At 40.1% G+C, this 24,711-nt stretch overlaps 1 protein-coding gene across 2 annotated transcripts in view; it reads left to right on the top strand.

The window, feature by feature from the left end:
* Positions 1 to 9,949: 9,949 nt before the first annotated feature.
* NLRC5 (NLR family CARD domain containing 5) overlaps positions 9,950 to 24,711 on the top strand; it is a 91,175-nt gene continuing 76,413 nt past the window's right edge. The window contains exons 1-5 of one of the 2 annotated variants that reach the window (XM_075188970.1): positions 9,950 to 10,169; positions 15,469 to 15,761; positions 18,284 to 18,349; positions 18,423 to 20,127; positions 21,269 to 21,352. In XM_075188970.1, the coding sequence (XP_075045071.1) occupies positions 15,476 to 15,761; positions 18,284 to 18,349; positions 18,423 to 20,127; positions 21,269 to 21,352 (2,141 nt within the window). In that variant the 5' untranslated portion in view covers positions 9,950 to 10,169; positions 15,469 to 15,475. Of the gene's footprint in view, positions 10,170 to 14,935; positions 15,129 to 15,468; positions 15,762 to 18,283; positions 18,350 to 18,422; positions 20,128 to 21,268; positions 21,353 to 24,711 lie in introns of those variants that run through there. The other variant, XM_075188969.1, reaches the window with a different exon arrangement.

The following is a 24,711-nucleotide window of genomic DNA, read 5'->3' as shown; positions in this document are numbered from 1 at the left end:
TGCCTCGTGCTGCCAGGCTAGCGCTGGTTTCAGCAAAATTGGGGAAAAAAATGCATGTGGTCCCCCCAATTTCACCAAAACTAACTAGCGCTAGGTCAACCAGCTGAGATGGGTGGAACTATAGGAGGGGGACACGAGGCAGGGGTCCCCCTGCCATTATGACAGACCAACTACAGGCTGTTCTGCATGGGGCTGGATTCAGTAAGGAGTGGGGTCCGCATAAAAAGGCGTCGGCCCCCCTCTAGGAAGACCCAGCTCAGGCTCTTACTGCACCCCTGGGGCGGTGGGTGTAGTAAAATGACAGAAAGAGAAAGGGGACTGGCGGAGCATAGATCTTATTAACCTCCCTAGGATCTTCTACCCAATCACCACAACTCTACGCTCAAATTTACAATTATTTTCCAAATCCCTCTGATCAGATCACGGAGCCCCACTAGGCACACTCCTCATTGCTTTTTACTATTGCTAAACCAATATGTAATAAGTGGCATTTAACCTCGTTTATCAAATTCCTATAGATTATAAACTTGCAAAGATGGTCCTCATATCACTTTATCTATGTTAATACCCAGTCTTGTTTATTTACTGTGTTTTTCCACACTTGTAAAATGCTAAACATAAATAAATAAATGGAGTTATTTTTTTTAGCCTCGATCCTTTTAAAATAAATTAAGTTATTTTACAGTTCTTATATATAATGAGATGTATAGTCTAGGTTTACTGGTGGTTTAATGATCTCCCCTGTCTAACCTTCTCTTTCAGAATTAGCAATCCACTTTTCATCATTACTATCCTCTTATGTATTATTTGGTGATCCCTTATTCCCCTCTCCCCCAGATTCACTGTCTTTGTACAAATTTAACTCCTGATTCATCTCTTTCACTTTCGTTTTCCTGTAATGCAGCGGCTGCAGAGAGGTAAGAGGTGCACTGACTTATTCCTTAATATACACTGCTAGGGATGCCACAGGAGCTCATATTAATGACTTCAGATTAATTAACCCTTACAGGGGGACTCCAAGCCCCACCCTTCAAATCGTCTATAATAAATGCAGTTTAAAATACGAATATGGAAGAGCTTCTAGAGCTGTTGTACCAGCACTTGTAGACCCACACACGTACTTGTACTTCAGTGCAGTGAGATGCACAGCCTTTACAGTACACAGTATATAGATACATTGTATATTACCTGTATGTTCACTATCTACGTCCCCCCACATGGTGCTATTGCCACAGACAACGAGTCATTGAAAGTTATTATGTTATATGTGAGAAGTAGGCACAGTGTGGCTATCCAGACGTTGTGGAGCTACAAATCCCAGCATGACCTGCTATCCTCTTAGTTCTACAAGAATAGGAGAGGCACAGGTTGCCGACCTCTTTTATACATGGTATGTCTGTTTTTTTTTTAATACTGACCAAGTTGCAGGGGTAATCTCTTGTTCTGTGTATAGGATTTAAGCCTCGTTGTCTTTTGGTACTTTTTGGACCCTTTATATAAAACACAGAAATCTGCATTTCTGTTATAAATATGCTTAGATACTTGTTGTGCTGTAATACAGTGCCCCTAATTGGCCCTTGTTGTCATGTGCTCAGCAATAGCCCTTTTTTTATTGTTGTTAAAGGGGAAGTAGTATATTACTGATGTGTTATTTAGACTTTCACAGTTTATAGGGCTCATTTTGCTAATGAAAATGGTCTTATTGCTAATAGTGCAATCGTGGTTCAATGATTATAAAACATGGGCTGAAATGTCAGCCTGCACAGGAAGCCATGTGCCCTCATACTAACTATCTAAACCCCACCAGCATTCTTATTTTTATATATGAGTCATAAATTGTCAGGTATTGGACATAACAATACAGCACATGCAGATGTATGTATTGCACTTAATGCCACAAATCAATGCTGGAAGACGGTAAAACACAGACAGCTTGGATTATAATGGTTTTGAAAGTGTTAGTACAGTAGGAACATACATTCCTGGACTAGAGTTAGCATTAAGCCCAGTAGTCCTGTGTGCAGTCTGCATGTCAAATATTTTTTTCTTTTGTCAGCAAGTAGAACTAACTAAAGAAATGTGAGAAACTAAACTATGCATGGAAAAGAAATGGGGTATCTATGGACAGACCTAATCATGCCGGATAGTGTCACTATATTCCGTTGGATGACAGCAATACTCTGTGTAAAAGATTGGGCTTTTGTATAGGGAAGGGCTTAGAGGCAGTGGTGCCTAATGGGGGGGGGGGGGGGGGGTAAGGCGGGCATAACAGACCTGGGTAGCCTGGCGGTGGTGATCGTGGTGCGGGCGGATGTGACTCTAGCCCCATCTGGATCAGATCATAGTCAGGGGAAAGTGACTACACAGACCAATTGCTTCCTACTGGTCAGTTCGGTCACAATCTTCCTATGCTCACTGCATCACTTTTGGCAGATAAGTAGCTGCAGAAGGTCTGATATAATCAATGATGTAAATCTGACCTTGTTGGGAAGAATGAAATAGAACATAGCAGGTGTCCTAAATAATATAGGTGTTGGATTTTTGAAAAAATATTATCCATACCCTCTGTTTCTCCAGCAGAGCCAGGAAACGTATTTTTTTTAAAAAAAAGATGGTACAATTCGCGTCTGCGTAGACTATAGAGTACTAATCTTAATAGCTTTCTCTGATTACTGAGTTTTTTGACCTTCTACGATAAGCCAAATTCTTTATTAAACTAGATTTAGAATCTCATACGGATCATCCACACTGAACATTATGAGTAAACTGTCAGGCATTAGTATTGAACATTAGCTTTGCTTCTGCCTGTGCAGCCTGCTATTGTGGCCTGCTGGACTACCCTGTTTTCTCCAACCCTTAACTTTAGCTAGATCATTCTGATCTCTCCAGAAATTTTGTCAGCTTGTTGCATTGATTAACCTGCCTTCTTCAGTCCCTGACCTCGGCTACTCTGTTTGGCTATTATTCTCTCTGGATCAGTTTCAAGGATCATCAGATCCATATCTGCTATTTTAGTCTCTACCTTTACCTTGTGGGTTGTACTTCTCTCCATCTGCATGTGATGTAATGTTATGTCTCAAAAGAATGTGGTGTGGTTTACATGGTTAGTATGAGGGCACATGACTTCCTGTGTAGGCTGACATTTCAGCTCATGGTCTAATCAACAAAACAGCTTCAGTGAACCACCATCGTACTAGTATGTAATCTATAAAAAACTTTTGACTGACAGACAACTTTATTTTATCCACAAACTTCAAACATAAAAAAGTAGAGAACACCCAAAAAAAACAAAAACCATTAACTATTAGCAATAAATATTTTCCACAAAGACAGTTTTCATTCAATCAGCAAATTAAGCCCTATAAAATGTGAAACTCTAAATAACACATCAGTAATATAGCTACAAGTGTGTTGGGAACACCTTGACCATATAATCAGTGCAACTGATTCCGTCATTACTAGAATTTAAACAATTTATATTATAAGTGTGTAAGGCTCTTGTGGACACAGTTTCTGTGACTTGCATGCTATGTGTTTCGTCTAGTAGAGATACTTGTCTAGTGGGAGAAAACTTACTAAAGTTGCAGCAAACACAGACGATCTGTTACATAGTAAATGGTATCGCACTAATCTATAATTGTTGATGTTATGTTTGTAGATATAAATAACTAGTGAGCCACACATTGTTTGAATTATGTGTGATAATTATAGTTGCTTAGGGACTGAGAGAAGGGACTGGTCATGGAGTTAAGATAACATGTCATTAAAATAAGCTAACTGCATAATGATTACACAATTATTTATCTTGCCTGATAAACATATACATATAAACATACCACTTGCCTTTCTTAGTTGATACATTAATACTGCCCCACTTACTGCCTGGTGGATAGACTGGCCATTGCCTATTGTAAGACTACAGTGGTTACATATTTTCTCAGGTTATTAATTTCCTGCTCATTTGGGAGGTAACACTGTTGCACGCTTTACCCAACACACTTTTGCTTTGGCAACTCAGCTACTGGCAATTATTATTTGACAATCCGAAGATCTGAGCGGACTCAGGGTTAGGAATGTGGAGGAGCTCTGGTATATTTGGCAGATCCACTTTGCTTACCCTTGTAGACCTTATTGGTAGATTTCCTGACAGTAAGCTGAATTGGAGCAAAACTCTCATATCTGCAATTGATATGGAAGCCCCATCACCTACGCCTTCTATACCCCTTGGTCCAGTAACTTTCTATAAATACCTGACTGTATGGATACTACAAGCTTATATCATAACATTACATTGTCATTGTCACAAACAGCACTCACCTGAGCTTGCGTGACATGTGTGTGACAAAGGGTTAACCAAAAACAACCACCTGGTCTGTCTAAAAAGATTAAATCCTTCCCTATCTATGCCACACACTAGCTTTGCCATACCATATTTGCCACCACCAGGGTTTTTTTTTTATGAAGAGCTGACACTCTTATTTAGGAAGCCTTCAGTTCTTCCTTAGACTAATCTAACACAATTTACTTTAATCAGAGTTAACATAAACCACAACGTTCTCCCTGGTATTCAATTACGTAGCGTTTTGACCAAACTGTCGCATGAATTCGTAAGAACACAGAGACTTGTACTTATTAAGTGTAATTTAATATGGAATCTACATCCACAATGATTAAGATAAAACAGTTAGTAAAATGACATAGAAATATAATGCAATTGTTTCTTAGAAAATAAAAAGGATAAAACACAGAATTGATAACTCACGTAAAATCAAGTTATGTGCTGGGAGAAGCAGGAAAATGGGACACTCTTCAATATCAGATTGACGCCCAAAAGGGAACAAATTCTTACAGTCACTGTGCAGTTTTAAAAACAAGCTGCAGTGCCCACAGCCCCCCTTCCTGTGATGTCAGATCTAAGGTCTGTGTGAATGCAAATTATGGTTTTATGATCCCTGTGGACACAGCTCCTAAGTCAGGTTTTAAATACCCTGTCCCCACTTATCACCAGTATGACGTACAAACATGATTTTACCTCCACACAACAGGTTATAAGTTCCCCTTCATCTGCATACCACACATGCCTCTGGTAAGTATGATATTGGAGAAAATGATATGATATTTTCCTGTGACCCTATTCAGCTTGAATTTGTCATTCACATATAACCCTGTCTCTGCAGTCGGCATGTCTGAGGCTTCCCAGAGAGGTAGTAAATTTCACTGTCCTGAAAGAGATATTTTCAAAGGCTTTCACCTGTCCTAAATGATACAAGGTTCTACAATGGATCTAGGCTCTCATCTACCAGCAACCTCTGGGTAGTTTAACATAAACAAACACATTGAATTAAACAGCTCCTCTGAGCCATGTCACGCTATTTCTAGGAATAAATTCACAAATACATTTTGGCAGATTTATATATCTAAAAATTAGCGTGCACATGACAAACATCCAGCCAGCTATTAATAGTTTTGTTGTACTCTGGTCTAAGCTGCCACTAAAAATACTAATTAATGTAATTAATATAAAATTGTACAGTAAGGAAAACAGTACACACATAAAACAGGGACATACACACTACACAGTAGACAAAATAAACACGGACATGAAAACAAAGGGCATGGAGGATCCTGCTCATTAGAGAGCTTACATCTAAGTGTAAGAGGGTACAACTGAAACAAGAGGAGCGAGTGTGGCTCAGAGTGGAGATTGGGATAGCTGTGAGGCCGGGTGCATTAGTGTGAATAGTGTTATCGGGGATAAGGTCACCTCTAAAAAAGAGAGGGGTTTTCAAAGAGCTTCTAAATATTTGAAGGCCGTGGGAAAGTCTGATTGAGCGTGGTAGGGAATTCCATAAGTGAGGAGCAGCACGGGAGAAGTCTGGTAGGCGGGAGTGAGAGGTGGTTACCAGAGATGAATCCAGCCAGTCATTAATAGTTTTGTGGACTAGGTTGTACTCTGGTCTAAGCTGCCACTACATCTACTTAGTGTAATTAATATAAAATTGTTATATTTGCTGCATAATATAATTTCCACTGTTATATCATCAATTAAACTATTAATAGATGTGTCGCCTCCTTTCCTCTCCTTATTATTATTAACGTACTATTATCGTATTATTATTATCCTCTCCTTATGACTAGAAGGATACTACAGGCTTCCAAAACCTTCTGTGGCTTTGGCCTGGCAGATGTCTCTATGTATTATTGGACGTCACAACTTGCCCACACTGTTGGAAGTGCGAATCCTTGGTGATGTCATTGTTGCTTCTCTAGCTGTGGAAGCATCTTCCTATGAGGCTTTGGGGAACTCCATTTATAGCGGAGGTCCTTGCAGAGGTGAAGGTTCTAGGGATCTAGGGCAATTCATTCACTATCTAGTATACCATTCAGGGCCGGATTAACGGAATGGAGGCCCCTGGGCTAAGGGGGCCCCCATTACCCCGTGAGGCCCCCCCGGTTAGCAGACTGGCCCCCCTGTTAGCCGACCGCCCCCCCCCCCCCAAGCGCTTACCTTCTGTCACTGCAGTCCTCCTTCCGCGGCGCGCTGTAAGCTGCTTACTGAGGAGATCTCGTGACACTCTTGCGAGATCTCCTAAGTAAGGAGATTACTGAGCGCCGGAGAAGGAGGACTGCAGTGACAGAGCTCAGCATTGATCCAGCTGGGGGCGCCCCCGCCCCTGTCCCGATCAATAATTCTGCTGAGCCCTGTCAAGGGCCCCCTGGATGCCCGAGGCCCCTGGGCTGTAGCCCAGTTAGACCTCGTGTTAATCCGGCCCTGATACCATCAGACATATATCAGGTGAGGTCGTTAGTATGTTGACAATTTATTTAATGACTTTGAACAGCTCAATGTGAATATGATGTCTTGAAAATTAGTTTCTGTAGGTACCTGCAGTTGAGATGCCTCTATGGCTCAGTCCGATCCTGTGGCTTAAACTCACTTCTGTGGAGTAATAACTTATTGATTCTGATTTAATAAAGGCACTTTTTCATTTATAGGCTCTTGGTGTATCAGTCAGTATCTGCTACTAAGTGGAGCAGTGATATACTTGATTTGAGTGAAGATGATTGGAAGAGGGAGATAGGTTCATACATGGAGAGGCAATTTCTTCCAGTGATCGTATGATTCAAGCTAGATTTCTGTACCATACATACACTATATGCACAAACGTTTTTGGACGCCTGACCATTACACCAACGGACTGACTGTAATGACATTGTATTCAAATATATATACATTAATATGGAGTTTGTCCACCTTTTGAAAGTAACATCAGCTTCCACTCTTCTTGGAAGACTTTCCACAAGATGTTGGAGTGTTTCTGTGGGAATTTGTGCCCATTCATTCTGTAGAGCATTTATGATGTCGGGCACTGATGTAGGACTAGAAGTCCTGGCTCGCAATCTCCGTTCCAGTTCATCCCAAAGGTGTTCGATGGGGTGGAGGTCAGGGCTCTGTGTGGGCCAGTCAAGTTCCTCCACACCGAACTCATCAAATCATGTCTTTGTAGTCCTTGCTTTGTGTACTAGGGCACAGTCATGTTGGAATATAAAAGGGCCTTTCCCAAACTGTTAATACAAAGTTGGAAGTATAGCATTGTCCAAAATGACTTGGTTTGCTGAAGCATTAATATTGCCCTTCACTGGAGATAAGGGGCCTAGCCGACACCCTGAAAAACAGCCCCATTCCATTATCCCTCCTCCACCAAACTTCATAGTTGACATAATGGAGTCAGGTAGGTAACGTTCTCCTGGCATCCGCCAAACCCAGGCTCGCCCATCTGACTGCCAAACAGATAAGTGTGATTCGTCACTTACAGAACACGTTTCCACTGCTCCACAGTCCAGTGACGGTGAGCTTTATACCACTGCATCTGACGCTTTGGTCTTGGTGATGTAAGGTTTGCATGCAGCTGCTCGGCCATGGAAACCCATTTCATTAAGCTCCCACTGCACAGTTTTGGGCCTACATTAATGCCAGTGGAAGTTCGGAACTCTTCAGCTATGGAATCAGCAGAGCGTTGGCGACTTTTACACAAAAAGCACCTTAGCAGTTGTTGACCCCACTCTGGGATTTTACATGTTTTTCCGCTTCGTGGCTGAGTTGCTGTTGTTCCTAAACGCTTCCACTTTCTAATAATATCACTTACAGATGACCGTGGAATATCCAGCAGGGATGAAGTTGCACGAACCGTCTTAATGCAAAGGTGGCATCCTATCACAGTACCACGCTTAAAGTCACTGAGCTTTTCAGAACAACCCATTTTGTATCACAAATTTTGCAAATGGAGACTGCATGGCTAGGTGCTTGATTTTATGCACCTCTGGCAACGGGTTTAATTGAAGCACTTCAATAATTAACAGGTGTACCCAAATTCTTTTGTTCATTAATGTATTATCCATCCTGACGGTTACGTGAGATGAGAGGTTGTCTAGGGTGATATGCTCTAAATGCTTGCAGCAAGCACCACTTCTCTGCATTTTGTATGGGAACAGTGCAGTTATGGGACCCGTCTGGTCAGTCTAATGTGTGCCCTGCAAAGGTGTGCTGCCTGGGATTAGTAGAGGAATCAGACCATGGGATGTATGAAAGTGTCTTCGTGACATTTATGTCATAGTATTCTAGAAAACTAGTCCTGTTTCTCGCTAACACTAGTGAAATAGAGAAAGTGATAAAGTGCATAAATTAGTTCTGTAATCAATAACTATATATATATATATATATATAAGTCTATGCGATTTCATCATATTCAATGTGACTTTCAATTAATAGTTTCATGCATGTTTTTCATTTTCGGTATCATTTTTATTACTCCATCAAAATAATAATTTATTCACACTCAGTGATCAATATACCCATACTTGCCAACTCTCCCTGAATGTCAGGGAGACTCCCTGTAATAGGGGTGATCTCCCTCACTCCCTGAAGAGTCTGACATTCTCCCTGATGCTGAGCCACTACAAGATGTGGTTGGCTTCGCCATCTGTGGCATGATGACACAGTTTAGAAATTGTGTCCTATGTCCATGTATTGATGCCTATGGAGGTGGCCATTTTCATGGAGACCAAGATTTAATCAAAGATTGACAGGTAAGACAACATGACTTCAGTAATGGAGACAGAAATGTAAAAGACACTTCAGTCTCTAGAGATTCATTAGCTGCTTTTCTTTAACGCATAGTTGCCTACTCTCCCGGAATGTACGGGAGACTCCCGCATTTCTGGGAGACCTCCCGGGCTCCTGGCAGAACAGGGCAACCTCCCGGTTCTAGCACCTGCAATAGATAAGTGGCGGGGGTTGGATTAATGATGCAAATATTGTGGCATCTTAACCCCGCCCTCTGCTGTAATTGGAAAAATGATTCATCAAACCCCGCCACCGTACTCCCACCTCCCCCGGGATCTATCTGAAGCCAACGAGGAAAAGTTGGCAAGTATGATATACAGCTGTCAAAGTGGGCTGGTATACGGTGGTATGCCATACAGCCACTTCTCTTACTGCCTTCCTTGTATAACTATACCATCCACTTACATTTTCTATACCAACACTTATAAATTTCCACTTCCACCACTGTACATACTGTGTATATATATATATATAATATATATGAAATCTATATCAACTAATCCAAGACATTTTCAAGGTAAGATCTGGTAAGTGGCCAATACAGTGTCTGTCTCTCCACATCTATTTATCAGAAGGGGGCTCTACAAATGATGAGCCCACTGTGTTGTTTAACGCAGTGAAGTCAGTATCCTCTAGTGATAGCTGAAAGTGATATATTGGAATGTAAAATGATTTTATGATCATACGTAGATTATATCAGCACATTTATAGGAAAGAGAAACTGAAAATGAAGCATGTGCTGGGCATTGTATCACTGCACACATTAAACATATTGCATTCACTGGATCGTATGGTTTGAAGTTTGCATACGAAAAAAAATACAGTTTTTAAAAAAAACAAAAACTTTTCGTTGCAAAACTGGAGAAATTCAACTCAAACTCGGGATTAGTTTATGCCAATCTGCATCTGTCAATTTCTGATGACACTCCTACCCCCAGGAAGGGGTTTTCCAGCTATCATTTACTTTCTTTTTAATTTAACGTGGATTTGGTTGTGAAGATAGAGACATGCTCCGCAGATCTTGTGAAACATTTACATTTTAATAGTAAGTAATTGCATTTATGTAATGATTGCTGTCTAACGTATGAAACATTGAAAGATACTTATTTTACATATGTGGGAATTGGATAGATAGAAGTGGAGACACAAATTTTGTGGGTAAATATAAAATGCAGAGTGTAGGACTGCGTACGTTTGTGTGAGTGTGTATATATATATATATATATATATATATATATATATAGTGTGTGTGTGTATATGTGTCTATATATATATATATATATATATATATATATATATATATATATGTGTCTATATATATATATATATATATATATATATATATATATATATATATATATATATATATGTATGTGTGTGCATGTATACGTGTCTCTATATATATATATATATATATATATATATATATATATATATATATATATATATATATATATATATATATATATGTGTGTGTGTGTATACATGTCTATATATATATAGAGAGAGAGAGAGACACGTATATACACACACATATATAGATAGACATTAAGATAGATAATTATATATACATATGCGTGTGTGCATACGTGTCAATATATATATATATATATATATATATATATATATATATATATATATATGTATAATATATATATAGTATCCAGGTCTTGGCACCCATAAATGACATGTGTACATTACCCTTTCTTGGTACTTCACTTGTATGGATAGTACAATAAATAGATTCCAAGCGAGGGTGTATTTAATCCATTCCAACGTTTCAGTATAGTACTTTCCTTCTTTTCATGATGTCCCTGAGGAAAGTACTATACTAAAACGTTAGAATGGTTTATATACACCCTTTTGATACAAACTACAATTTGTCTTAAATCCTTGAGTGCCGCCTCACCTGGAATCTATATATATATATATATATATATATATAGATAGATAGATAGATAGATAGATAGATAATAAATAAATCAAGGGTTGAAGTTTACAATATAATTTGGACCCTGTAGACATATGTAAAGTTTGGGCAATGCAGCAGCTTATGTAGAAATCTAGCGAAAAGGAAGAAACAATTGTTTGTTAAGGAGTTTTGTGCCCCCCACTTTTGCCAGTTCTAATGCTAGTTTCCCTCCGTTTCTGCGCTGACTCATATACTCTTATATGGTAGCATGGAGAGAAGGACTGGATTGGGGGGCCCTATGATGTACATTACAGTATATAATATGCTCCAAATATAGATAGTTGTTGCACTGCAGCTAAATTATAGACTCGTTATTCTTAAAAGTGAAAATTAATATTGCTAAAAAGTTGAAGACAAAAATTTTTTTCGTATGCAAACTTCAAACCATACGATCCAGTGAATGCAATATGTTTAATGTGTGCAGTGATACAATGCCCAGCACATGCTTCATTTTCAGTTTCTCTTTCCTATAAATGTGCTGATATAATCTACGTATGATCATAAAATCATTTTACATTCCAATATATCACTTTCAGCTATCACTAGAGGATACTGACTTCACTGCGTTAAACAACACAGTGGGCTCATCATTTGTAGAGCCCCCTTCTGATAAATAGATGTGGAGAGACAGACACTGTATTGGCCACTTACCAGATCTTACCTTGAAAATGTCTTGGATTAGTTGATATAGATTTCATATATATTATATATATATATATACACAGTATGTACAGTGGTGGAAGTGGAAATTTATAAGTGTTGGTATAGAAAATGTAAGTGGATGGTATAGTTATACAAGGAAGGCAGTAAGAGAAGTGGCTGTATGGCATACCACCGTATACCAGCCCACTTTGACAGCTGTATATCATACTTGCCAACTTACTGTGTAACATGTATATTAAGGTTAAAATAAATCAGAAACCACAATACGCACACACTATGTCTAACAGCATGAACGTACATTGTTCTCCCTTTCATTACCCGTCCCTATAGAATGTAAACTATGCATACTTACCATGGAAAGAAAGTTAATGTAAAGAAATATTTGCATAATACTGGTCAGGGGAGTTGCGGCCATTTTGTGTATCATATTCCTTGTATTACCGGTGAATTTCCCCATTTATGTTAATATAACTGATTTTTTTGCCTCTCATGGTGTGATTAAACAAATCAGAGGTCGGAGGGCACAAATAAGCTATGTGTAATGTTCAGTGACAACTATTTCAGCTTTCAACTTTGTCTTTCAACTTTGTCTTTCCAATGTGAGCACTGATTATGCCTTAAACTGCGTGAAGCCTTCCAATTAATTTCAATATATGGCAAATTGAAGTTAAAATACTATTGGTGTTAAGGCGATCTTGTCAACTGGTTGCCCCATAAATTATGAGGGTGGAGAAGCCACCATTCTGTTTTTGTGCTTTTGCATTGCAGAAAATACTACTAGTTATAAATGAACGGAATCGGTCGCACAAAGTGGGTGAGGGAACAGACATTGGAAGTAAGGGATGTAAGGATGTTTTTTTTTACAAAGTACCTTATATAAGTAAACTCATGGGGAAAATGAATCCCATTTAAGTAATCTGATGGCATTAAGCTTATCTTAATTTTTTTATTTTTTTTGGGGTATATTCATACTTGTCAACTTTTCCTCGTTGCCTTCAGGGAGATCCCATGGGAGGTGGGCGTGCGGGGCGGGGCTTGATGAATCACATCTGTTTGGCCACGCCCCCTAAACGATTGTCACAATTTTGGCCAGTTACAGCAGGGGGCGGGGCTAAGATAACGCAATATTTGTGTCATTAAGCCCCACCCCCACCACTAATCTATTGCGGGGGCGAGAACCGGGAGGTTGCCCTGCTCGCATTTCTGGGTCTCCCAGAAATGCGGGAGTCTCCCGGAGAGTAGGCAACCATGCGTTAAAGAAAAGCAGCTAAAGAATCTCTAGAGACTGAAGTGTCTTTTACATTTCTGTCTCCATTACTGAAGTCATGTTGTCTTACCTGTCAGTCTTTGATTAACCCTTGGTCTCCATGAAAATGGCCACCTCCATAGGCATCAATACATGGACATAGGACACAATTCCTAAACTGTGTCATTATGCCACAGATGGCGAAGCCAACCACGTCTTGTACTGGCTCAGCATCAGGGAGAATGCCAGACTCTTTAGGGAGTGAGGGAGATCACCCCTATTACAGGGAGTCTCCCTGACATTCAGGGAGAGTTGGCAAGTATGGGTATATTGATCACTGAGTGTGAATAAATTATTTTTTTGATGGAGTAATAAAAATGATACCGAAAATGAAAAACATGCATGAAACTATTAATTGAAAGTCACATTGAATATGATGAAATCGCATAGACTTGAATTCAACACTGTTACTATGAAGACTTGGCTCTCACACTAAGGGACAGTGATTGTCTTTCTGCTCCAAATAGGTGAATATGCAGATATTATAAAATATTCAACAGTCAGTATGACAACTGGCCCAGTGACGTGAATAAGTGGGCTGTGATAAATAGATAAAAATATATATAAATAAATGAATAAATACAACAAAGGTTAAAAATGCATAACATATGTAATAGGTGTTGTAGTAAAATGGTCAGTCACTTACATTGGCTCATATTATTATTAAAAAATGGCTTTGATTTTAAAATACATCTATTTCCATTATTTCTATAGTAATCACTTTTGGGTGACTATACAGCATTTTCAGTATTTTATAACTGCACATGTTCACAATATTTGTAAACCTCCAATCGAAACACAGTGTGCTAAATGGCAACGTATAGATGAATGAGGGAGTGGTCATGTCACCTTGGGGCGTGGCCTAATTACTTTGGGGTCATTACTGGTCATGTCTCAGATACTGGCTCTCCAAATTGGGAATAGCCAACATAATTTGGGACAGTTGGAAGGTATACTGCATATCCATCTATTGGGAGCAGAATGGCAACCACTTACCCATAGTGGGGTACCAAGTCCTCCTTTTCATAGTAAGGGTTATGAATTTAAATCATGCTTGCCAACTCTCCCTGAATGTCAGGAAGACTCCCTGAAATAGGGGTGATCTCCCTCATTCCCTGAAGAGTCTGGCATTCTCCCTGATGCTGAGCCAGTACAAGACGTGGTTGGCTTCGCCATCTGTGGCATGATGACACAGTTCAGAAATTGTGTCCTATGTCCATGTATTGATGCTTATGGAGGTGGCCATTATCATGGAGACCAAGATTTAATCAAAGACTGATAGGTAAGACAACATGACTTCAGTAATGGAGACAGAGATGTAAAAGACTGAAGTGTCTCTAGAGATTTATTAGCTGCCTTTCTTTAAAGCAAAGTTGCCTACTCTCCCAGAATGTCCGGGAGACTCCTGCATTTCTGGGAGACCTTCCAGGCTCCCGGGAGAGCAAGGCAACCTCCCGGTTCTCGCCCCAGCAATAGAATAGTGGAGGAAGCTGGGCTTAATGACGCGAATATTGCGTCATCTTAGCTCCACCCCCTGCTGTAATTGGGCAAAATTGGGACATTCGTTTAAGGGGCAGGGCCAAAATGATGCAATTCATCATGCCCCGCCCCTGCACTTCCACCTCCCCCGGGATCTCCCTGAAACCAACGAGGAAAAGTTGGCAAGTATGATTTAAATCTATGCTATTTCATCATATAATACTTTCATGAATGTTTTCCATTTTCAGTATTGTTTTGTATTAATATTTTCACAATAATATTTGGCACAGATTAATGTATAGGCTAGTCGTAGATTTATGATATTCTTCTATGCAGGTTATGAGAAAAAGTATGGAACTGTGTCTGCCATCTATTTGTCTGCTCTCTCTGGATATGACCCCGCCCTGATTACATCAAGCCAGGGCCCTCGATCATGTTATACCACCTGCCAATAGGTCTGGCTCCAAAGCTAATGCATTGTGAGACGGTCATCTCACACATTCAGTAGGATTGAAAATAGAATTTGTGAGAAGGATGATTGGTTTATTGGGAAGAGAAGTCATATAATGGAACTGTACTAAATGGTAAGTTCTGCAATCAGCCTTACTAGCACCATCATAGAAAATTAGAAACCAGGTCCTATAGCAGTAATATTTGTATACAGTTAACTCTTAGGGGTATATTTACTAAACTGCGGGTTTGAAAAAGTGGAGATGTGGCCTATAGCAACCAGTAATATTCTAGCTGTCATTTTGTTGAATTTACTAATGATAACTAGAATCTGATTGGTTGCTATAGGCAACATCTCCACTTTTTCAAACCCGCAGTTTAGTAAATATACCCCTTAATCTTTTTGCTTCACATATACAATATCAAAATAAAAAATATAGTTCCTTGGACTGATTGAAAATATTTTTCTTACAGTATTAGGATGGAAGACGCGGATGTACAAGATATAGAAGACATCATCCCAAAGTTGGTGGAATTCCTCTGCCAGGATGTAGATTGGTTAGTTAGAAAGGTCCAGGCTCTGCTGTCCGGCATAGATCTTACGTCTGTTCTGCAGATAACAGATGAGAGAATAAAAGTCTCAGCTATTATCCAGATGCTGCGGAAGTCTCATGTTACAGTGTGGGAGGCTCTTATAGACTGCATCTGTATGGAATGTCCCCTTCCCATGGAGCTTGAGGTGCCGCTACTCAGCCTGACAGGAGTGGGTGAGTCCTGGACTAATTTAAGTTCTGGAGTCTTACATTTTCTGGGAAAAAGGCTGCTACCAAGATTAAGGGGGGGGGGAAGGGAAGCAATGTTGATTTACCGAACCCCTTCAAGCCCTCTGCTCTCAAAGTGTAGTGTGGAGGTCTCTTCTGACCATGTTCCAGACCGGCTCTTGCTCAGAAGTGGCCCCTGCTCTGCACGTTTGAGAACAAAGTGGTGGAATGGCGTCGCTAGGGAAGTGGGCAGGATTCGGCAGGGCGCCCTACTCTTCCAGGAGTCCAGGAAAACTGTCTTAAATTTGGGGGTCTCCCAGACCTTGCAGGAAAGTACGTGTGGTCGCGATGCTTTGTTCCACCTCTGATGTGAACTATGTGGTATTCATTTCTTTAACTACCTTGGAAAACAAAACATGTGTAGCATCTATTGTTAATTAAGGTTTCGTTATGAGGATACTGTGCTAATGTTTCACTCTTTTGGCTATTCAGCCTGTCTGGTCCGCCAGAGGCAGCCTTATGCTGCTAGAAAGGCAGGGACTAAGCCCAATGTCATCCTGCTTTTCAGGACAACAAAGTATCAAACTGCATGGAGGCTTGGCAGATCTGTCTGGGTCTCTCACGTTCTCTAAACTGGATACTGTTTTTAACCGATGTTGCTTTTTGAATGTCCTGTATTTTGGTTGTTGGACCTCTACGCCTTTGTAATAGCATCTTAGTGTAGGTGGTACGAGGAGTACAATTATACACATTTGTGGTATTTGTTTTCTTGGGAAACCTGCAGCTGATCAGTATGGTATATTGTGCCATATTCTGGAAACTACGGTGCACTCTATACTTGGGTTATAAAGAAACCAATGGTATGGTTAGAAAATATCATTCTGAAAAAAAACAAGTTATGATATGTGTGGGTAATGCAGAGAAAGGCTACTGATGGTGAAATCGGAATGTGATGAGTCCAAAACTGCCAATATAAGGTCAGGGGGGAATAATGCCTCAGTAGTAAGGGGTTAAATATTTACAAATTCACTGTGCTAAACAAATATATATCATACTTGCCTACTCTCCCGGAATTCCCGGGAGCCTCCCAAATTTCGGTGAGTCCGTGAAGACTAGGCAGTGAATGGAGAGGACGGGGCTTAATCACGTAAATTAAGCCCCACTCCTCCATTCAATGCCATGAATTTAGCTTTTTATAGTGGGGGCGGGGCTATAGTGACACGCCCTCCTCCTACCCCATGTCACATGACTTCTCCCCCGGGAGAAATCTTAAAAGTTGGCATGTATGGTGTATATATAATTATTTTAGTATTCCGTGCCATACCGCCACTTCTCCTGCTGCCTGCATTGTCGAACTATTAAATTCCATTCACTCCATTCTGAAGATTGCTAGTTTGCTTTGTGCCATAATGCATTAGATAATTGATTTTGCAGTGTGCAGTGTATTACTTTTAGTGTACATATAAGAAAACGTCTTGTTAAGGGGTCTTTTTGCTCTAAGTTGTATCTTCTGCTATTGTTTGTTCTCTTGCTCTAAGATCTATTAGTTGTTCTTTCTGTTCTTGTATTGAGTACTGTATGGCACAGTAGAACCTGTGGCACCTCATATATAAACAGCGATGATGATTCATCGTTTTTGCTGTAAAAACAAGTCTAAAACAGGTTTTCTGCTTACCAAGTCTATGCTTGGACAGTCATGAGTACTGGAGCACAGTATGCTTGTTGCACATTGCATTGATTCAATTGTCTGCTATATGTAACCCCAGTAAGGGGAGGGTTATAGCATGTCAAACAGTTAGCATGACACCTTCCAATGGGCTGGGCTTAGTACAACACTTTGCATGTCAACCTTCGCTGAGTTTTCTTCAATGGTCTATAACCTATCACAGGACGGCCGTTGGATGGACATTATTTGGGTATAGCTCCTTCTGTGATAATGTAGGGCCTGATTCTTAACTTAAGAAACTTCTTATTTAAGTCTCCTGGACAAAACCATGTTACAATGCAAGGGGTACAAATTAGTATTCTGTTTTGCACATGAGTTAAACACTGACTGTTTTTTCATGTAGCACACAAATACTTGATAGCTTATTTGTACACTGAAATTTAAAGTTGATATTTGTGTGCTACATGAAAAACAGTCAGTATTTAACTTATGTGCAAAACAGAATACTAATTTGCACCCCTTGTATTGTAACATGGTTTTGTCCACGAGACTTAAATAAGTAGTTTCTTAAGTTAAGATCCTTAATGAATCAGGCCCGTAGTGTATAAAAACCCAATCAGTGTTGAATATTATTAAATATCATTATTTGCATGTGTGATCTTTTCACTGAGTAAGCAGTCAATTACATGTGACAGACAGCTGTTCCTAGTATACTGGCCATTTAGTGTAAACTAGCAGCATTTTAGGTTATTGTTTATTGAAAATAGGATGCTTTTAATTGACGGTTTGGTAGCAGAATACAATTTACGTTATATAACATCAGTAAGCAGTTAATGTGTAAAGTGAAATATTTGTGTTTTAGGATCACTTGAAATGCCCCTGAAAAGCTTCTTGTCAAATGAAGAGAGTAGAAAACGGAGGATACAAGGTAATTCAAATGCATGGATATCAAAGACTCATTTTAATTTACGCCATATACAAATAAATATTCTTTATTTCAGAGTCTGCGAAGCGTTACAAAGAGCAGATAAGAGTTTCCTTGCTGGAAAAGTATGGGTTTAAGGTTGCAGGAGAACCTAAAGGACAGTTCCATCCCATGTTTGTTGAGCCATTAATCAAAGAAGTTAAGATGTCCAAGGATCAACATAGAAGCAAAGGTGACAAAACTTCAGCTACAGAAGAAAGTTTTGACACTGTAAAAATAACCAATCTATTTAGGAGAACCAGTCTCCAGAAAACCCATGTTATTTTACTGGTGGGAATGCCAGGTACAGGTAAAACGATGTTGACTCATAGGATCTGCTACGAGTGGGCGCGAGGGGAGCACAGCCAGTATACGCTAACGTTTCTCTTTGAGTTCCGACAGCTAAATCTAATCAGTAAACATTTTACTCTAAGGGAACTCCTGTTCAACTTGTTTCTTATGCCGGAATTAGATTCAGAGGAAGTCTATGAATATGTTATTGAGAACCCCCAGAAGGTTCTTATCATATTTGATGGACTGGATGAGTTTATTGGGCAATTTGCAACGAGTCCTCTCAATGTTAACCCTGACATCAATCAAATAACCACCATCTCTCGGCTGTTTTCGTGCATCTTTTACAGGGCGGTCCTCCGAGGATGCACTGTCGTAGTCACCTGCAGATCTAAATTATTGAATAGCCTTCCGCTAGACTCTGTAAACCGCGTCGCTGACGTGCTGGGCTTTGACAAAGAGAAAGTCGAACAATACGTTGATGACTTTTTTCAAATGAATGCACTGAAAGAAGAAGTTTTGCTCCATTTGCGAGACAATCACAACTTAATGCACATGTGTTTTGTTCCTGCTTTATGTCACATTGTCTGTGTGTGCTTGGGATATTTGCTAAATACGTCATCGATGAAGTCATGTCTTCCTCAGACGATAACGCAGTTCTACGTGGAAATGCTGAAGATCTTCATTCGGAAAAGGCTGCCTTTGACCGATGAGGCGACCCTGCTGAAAACATTTAGGACTCTGGTCTGTGAGTTATCTCATCTCGCACTTACTGGACTTGATAAAAACAAGACTGTGTTTTACGTGGGAGACATTTCTGAAGAGCTGCAGAACTTTGCCAACGCTCACGAACTTCTGTCAATGTTTGATGTCAAGAAGTTTGACTCTAGCACAGAGGTGGGTTATTCCTTCGTCCACCTCAGCTCCCAGGAGTTTTTCGCCGCTTTGTATTTGATGATAAAGGAGACAGTAACAGCGGCCGCGTTACACAAAAGACTCTCTCTAAAATCAAAGTGGAACTTGAAACATAAGACAAAGGATGAACTCACGGATAATTTTCATATATTCCTCTCCGGGCTGTCATCCATGGATTGTCGGCCATTTCTGTACGAGTTAACGGAACACAGCGAGAACCTGATACTGACGAAACAGAAACACATTCTAGAATCTCTTGTGAGATTGGCAGACACCCAACTCACGGGGCCCAAAATGATCGAGCTGTGTCACTGCGCGTATGAAACCCAGGATCGGGATCTGGCACAGCACGTTGGAAAGCATCTAGCACAGAAATATGAGCTGAAAAATTTCAGGATTACCCCGGTTGATATGACTGCTCTGATGTTTGTTGTTAAACATGGATCGTGCTTAGTTTCATTAGATTTTGCAGGATGTCCAATGGAGCTGGACTGCTTAGAGGTCTTAGGAGCCTGTAAAAACATACAACGTTTAAGGTAATGTAGTGACTTCAAGTACTTTAATGCAACATAGAATAACCAGCGGACAGCACATTGCTCGCTTGCCCATAACTTTTTTGTTTGTGTTGGGGTTTCAAAATGATTCAAATTATTAACCATGCCATTGTATACACAGGCTCATTTAATAAAATGGTATAAAGAGCAATTATTTACATTCACAATGGCAACCAATTGGATGTGAGCTTGCACTAGTTACTGCGGTAGACTCATTGGTTGGTATAAGTTTCATTACATTGTTGGTTGTTTGCACCATGTTGACTATATATATATATATATATAAGTTAACCCGTGCATGATACTCATGCATTCTAGTCTAATTAAGCTACTTAAGGTGTTATAAAGGTTCTTGTCATGCATTTGGGCCATAGCCCAGGCCTCAACCACCAACCACTCCCCACTGTCACCCCCGGCAACCACCAACCACTCCCAACTGTCACTTCTCCTTCAAGAAATATATATATATTTTTTTTAAATCTTTATAAACACTTTTAACAATTAACAAATTAAATTAACAAATTAAAAACATCTTAGTATACCAAATTTCAGCCCTTTCTGAATATTTTTTTCCACACACACTAAGAATTAAGTAGGTCAGTGTATAACTCCGCCCAGCAGGTGGCGCTGCAGCTTGGTTTTATTTTTTCCACACACACACACAGACAGACTAACACACGCCACTAGACATTTATATTATATATATATATATATATATATATATATATATATATATATATATATATATATATACGCTGGTGTGGCAGACTGCAACTTCTCCTACTGCCTTCATTGTAAAAATTTTAAATTCCGTTCACTTACATTTTTCATTCCGCCACTTAAGAGGGAGAAAAGAGGCCCAAAAATTCAGGAATGTCGCAGACATTCCGGGAGGGAGAGTAGCAACTATGAAATATTGACACCTATAAGCGCTATGCCATGAAGTAAGCATAATGGTGTCTGAAAACATGTGCAGCTCACCCACAGTTTTTGTGGACCCAGAGAGAACCTGTTTTTCAATCAGCTGATATTGCTCTGTCTGCTTTTCTTTCATACTAAAAGTGACGTGAAGCAGTGCATGCCTGAATGCAAAATGTACATTATCGATGTTTTATTGTTTTAGTTTCAGAAGCAAAAAATATGGAGATTCGTTTGCACAGGCACTTTCCCCAGTGATAGCTGGCATGCAGTATCTGGAGAAAATCAGGTACTTCCCAGGGAACATGTTTTATACATTAACAAACATACTATGAATAGTCAGAGAACAAAGGATATTTTTTTGACCTTTATTCTGTCGAGGAGTTAATAAGTATTTTTACTGCTTATGGAGACATCTGTAAAAAAAACAAACAATTTATGTTGCTTGTTATTTGATAATAAACCGGCTGCTAAATTCCCTAATTGCCTAACATATCCCTATTGTAAAGGGAATTAACATCAGCATATGGTCGTTCATATGTTATTTATACCTAATTATCATATAATGTTACATTTATTTTATTACACAAAAAATCAGTTTGTATTACATTTTTTATTTTCACATGCTTGGCCCATATGTATATTAGCTAGGACATTTTTGTTGCATTCATTGTTTTGTTTTGTTGTGACCATATATCTGTCTATGAAAGTGTTTGCTTGCAAAAGAAATATGTTGATGTTTTTCAAGCGGTGAGCATGGTATTTGTGCTTATGGAGGGGGAACCAACTTCCCATCCACGTGGGCGGAGTTATAAATGTAATGGGTTGAGTTATAGGCAGATGTTAAAGAATAAAGCTGTGAGTTGGTTGGACAAGTCACAGGGGCCGATTCAGTAAGCCGTGAGGTTTCGTGCTAACTCCTGCTCACATTACCGACAAATGAGGTGCAAGCAAAAACAAGCGCTGATTATTACCTACAACATCATGCTGTAACATAGCCGTGAGCTTACTCGTTCCCATAAAGTGGGAGCGGACAGCCTTCCACGGGCTGCAAGCATGTGTCGCAAGTAATACATAAATATCAAGGCCCATGCCCATGGTCTATGGAACCACCTAAAGGCTGTTAGAAAGTACAAACATCATAATAACATAAAATTGAAAACATCTAGTCAAATGCATTAACCACCTAATGGACAGGGGCAGGCTCGGGATCTGACCCCCGGGCTGGTCCTATTATAGGCTTCCTTAGGGTGGGCCACCTCCACCTGCATTTTTTTTTCATTTAAAATGTCCCTAATAGGCTGCTGAATTGAGTCCTTTCCCCCCCAGGCTAAAATTTGCCAGTCCTCCCCTGCTGCTGGAGGTGTGACATCTGTACTGAACTAACCAGTTACAGCCTGGCTGTACAGTATATGGGGTAGGTCACTTTCTACTGTAAATTATATGGATATTAGAAGTCACCAAGGAGTTAAGTGTTCAAATAAATGCACAACGCTTGCAGGCTTTTATACTCTTCCCAGGAATCTGAGGTGACTTCTAATATCTGTAATAGTTTACAGCAGAGGGTGCGTGTGACAGGATGGACCGCCTATGCCACCCTGTCTGTTGTTGCTGGGAACCGGTTGGGCTTACTTTGCCACCATTTCCTTTCATTATCCCAAATGCACCCTCTTGCCGCAGTAGGAGGGGTGTACAATGCTGCCACCACTGAGCTCCTTCTATGGCACTCAGAACCACGTTCCTTCTGGGTAACTGACGCTGCTAGTGTACCTCATTGCTGGTGTACCTGGGCTGGTACCCCTGACCTCTCACGATAGATCAGGGTTGCTGTGGATGGATCCCCCCTGGTCTATCGCACTGACCAGGGCTGCATGGGTAGCAAGCAGAGCGGTGGTACTGGAAAGCTTGGGACCAAACCTCAGAACAGCCGGTGAACGGATTAGATTTAGGGTCTAATCTGCAGGTCACAGGATTACAAATACAAAAGTGGAAGCTGCTCAAATCAATTTATAGGCCATAACAGGTGCTGAAAGGGTGGGGTTATCCTGCAAGGAACATACACACAACATTTTTCCCCCAGCACACTGCTATAGCCAGCAACAGATCTGCCATTTCTACTGTAGATAAAAATGCAAAAGTCTTTGTTGCACACATTTGCAAATGTATGTTTAAGCCATCCTGCCACGCCAAGGCGCTTTTGCATATAGGATGGTCCTACTCTAAACAATGAGAGTCCCTATATTTGGGCCATACATATGTGTTTTTAAATTGAGAGCTAACTTACCAAAGAGGTACCCCAGAAGCCTCCAAATAGCAATCCAATGTCAGCACTCCCCCTCAGCTACTGACACCAACATGCCTCTCAGACAAATACAAAAGTGGAAGCTGCTCAAATCAATTTATAGGCCATAACAGGTGCTGAAAGGGTGGGGTTATCCTGCAAGGAACATACACACAACATTTTTTCCCCCAGCACACTGCTATAGCCAGCAACAGATCTGCCATTTCTACTGTAGATAAAAATGCAAAAGTCTTTGTTGCACACATTTGCAAATGTATGTTTAAGCCATCCTGCCACGCCAAGGCGCTTTTGCATATAGGATGGTCCTACTCTAAACAATGAGAGTCCCTATATTTGGGCCATACATATGTGTTTTTAAATTGAGAGCTAACTTACCAAAGAGGTACCCCAGAAGCCTCCAAATAGCAATCCAATGTCAGCACTCCCCCTCAGCTACTGACACCAACATGCATCTCAGACAAATACAAAAGTGGAAGCTGCTCAAATCAATTTATAGGCCATAACAGGTGCTGAAAGGGTGGGGTTATCCTGCAAGGAACATACACACAACATTTTTTCCCCCAGCACACTGCTATAGCCAGCAACAGATCTGCCATTTCTACTGTAGATAAAAATGCAAAAGTCTTTGTTGCACACATTTGCAAATGTATGTTTAAGCCATCCTGCCACGCCAAGGCGCTTTTGCATATAGGATGGTCCTACTCTAAACAATGAGAGTCCCTATATTTGGGCCATACATATGTGTTTTTAAATTGAGAGCTAACTTACCAAAGAGGTACCCCAGAAGCCTCCAAATAGCAATCCAATGTCAGCACTCCCCCTCAGCTACTGACACCAACATGCATCTCAGACAAATACAAAAGTGGAAGCTGCTCAAATCAATTTATAGGCCATAACAGGTGCTGAAAGGGTGGGGTTATCCTGCAAGGAACATACACACAACATTTTTTCCCCCAGCACACTGCTATAGCCAGCAACAGATCTGCCATTTCTACTGTAGATAAAAATGCAAAAGGATTACAGCAATATTAAAGATGTTTTCAAGCAGGTCTATGAACCAAGATGTTTATTTGCTCTCCCTAGTTAGTGGTACCAGTGATCAGGTCAGTTGTTGAAATCAGAAGAATACATTTCAGTGTACAAGTCAGTGCATTTTATACAGATTTGGACACAGGCTATTTGTAGAATCAGGATGTAGCCCTGTTTACCAAAACATGGATTTACATGCATTGCAAAGCCACTAATATTTAAACTTAGCTATGAAATTCTTAAAAACCTTGGTGTGATTTCCTGGATCTTATTTCAGAGGCAGGAGACCCACTAGCAAGTCAAAAGGTCTGACTGGC

This window comes from Mixophyes fleayi, chromosome 10, assembly GCF_038048845.1.
Source record: "Mixophyes fleayi isolate aMixFle1 chromosome 10, aMixFle1.hap1, whole genome shotgun sequence".
Lineage (NCBI taxonomy): Eukaryota > Metazoa > Chordata > Amphibia > Anura > Limnodynastidae > Mixophyes > Mixophyes fleayi.
This window is presented reverse-complemented; position numbering and strand designations above follow the sequence as displayed.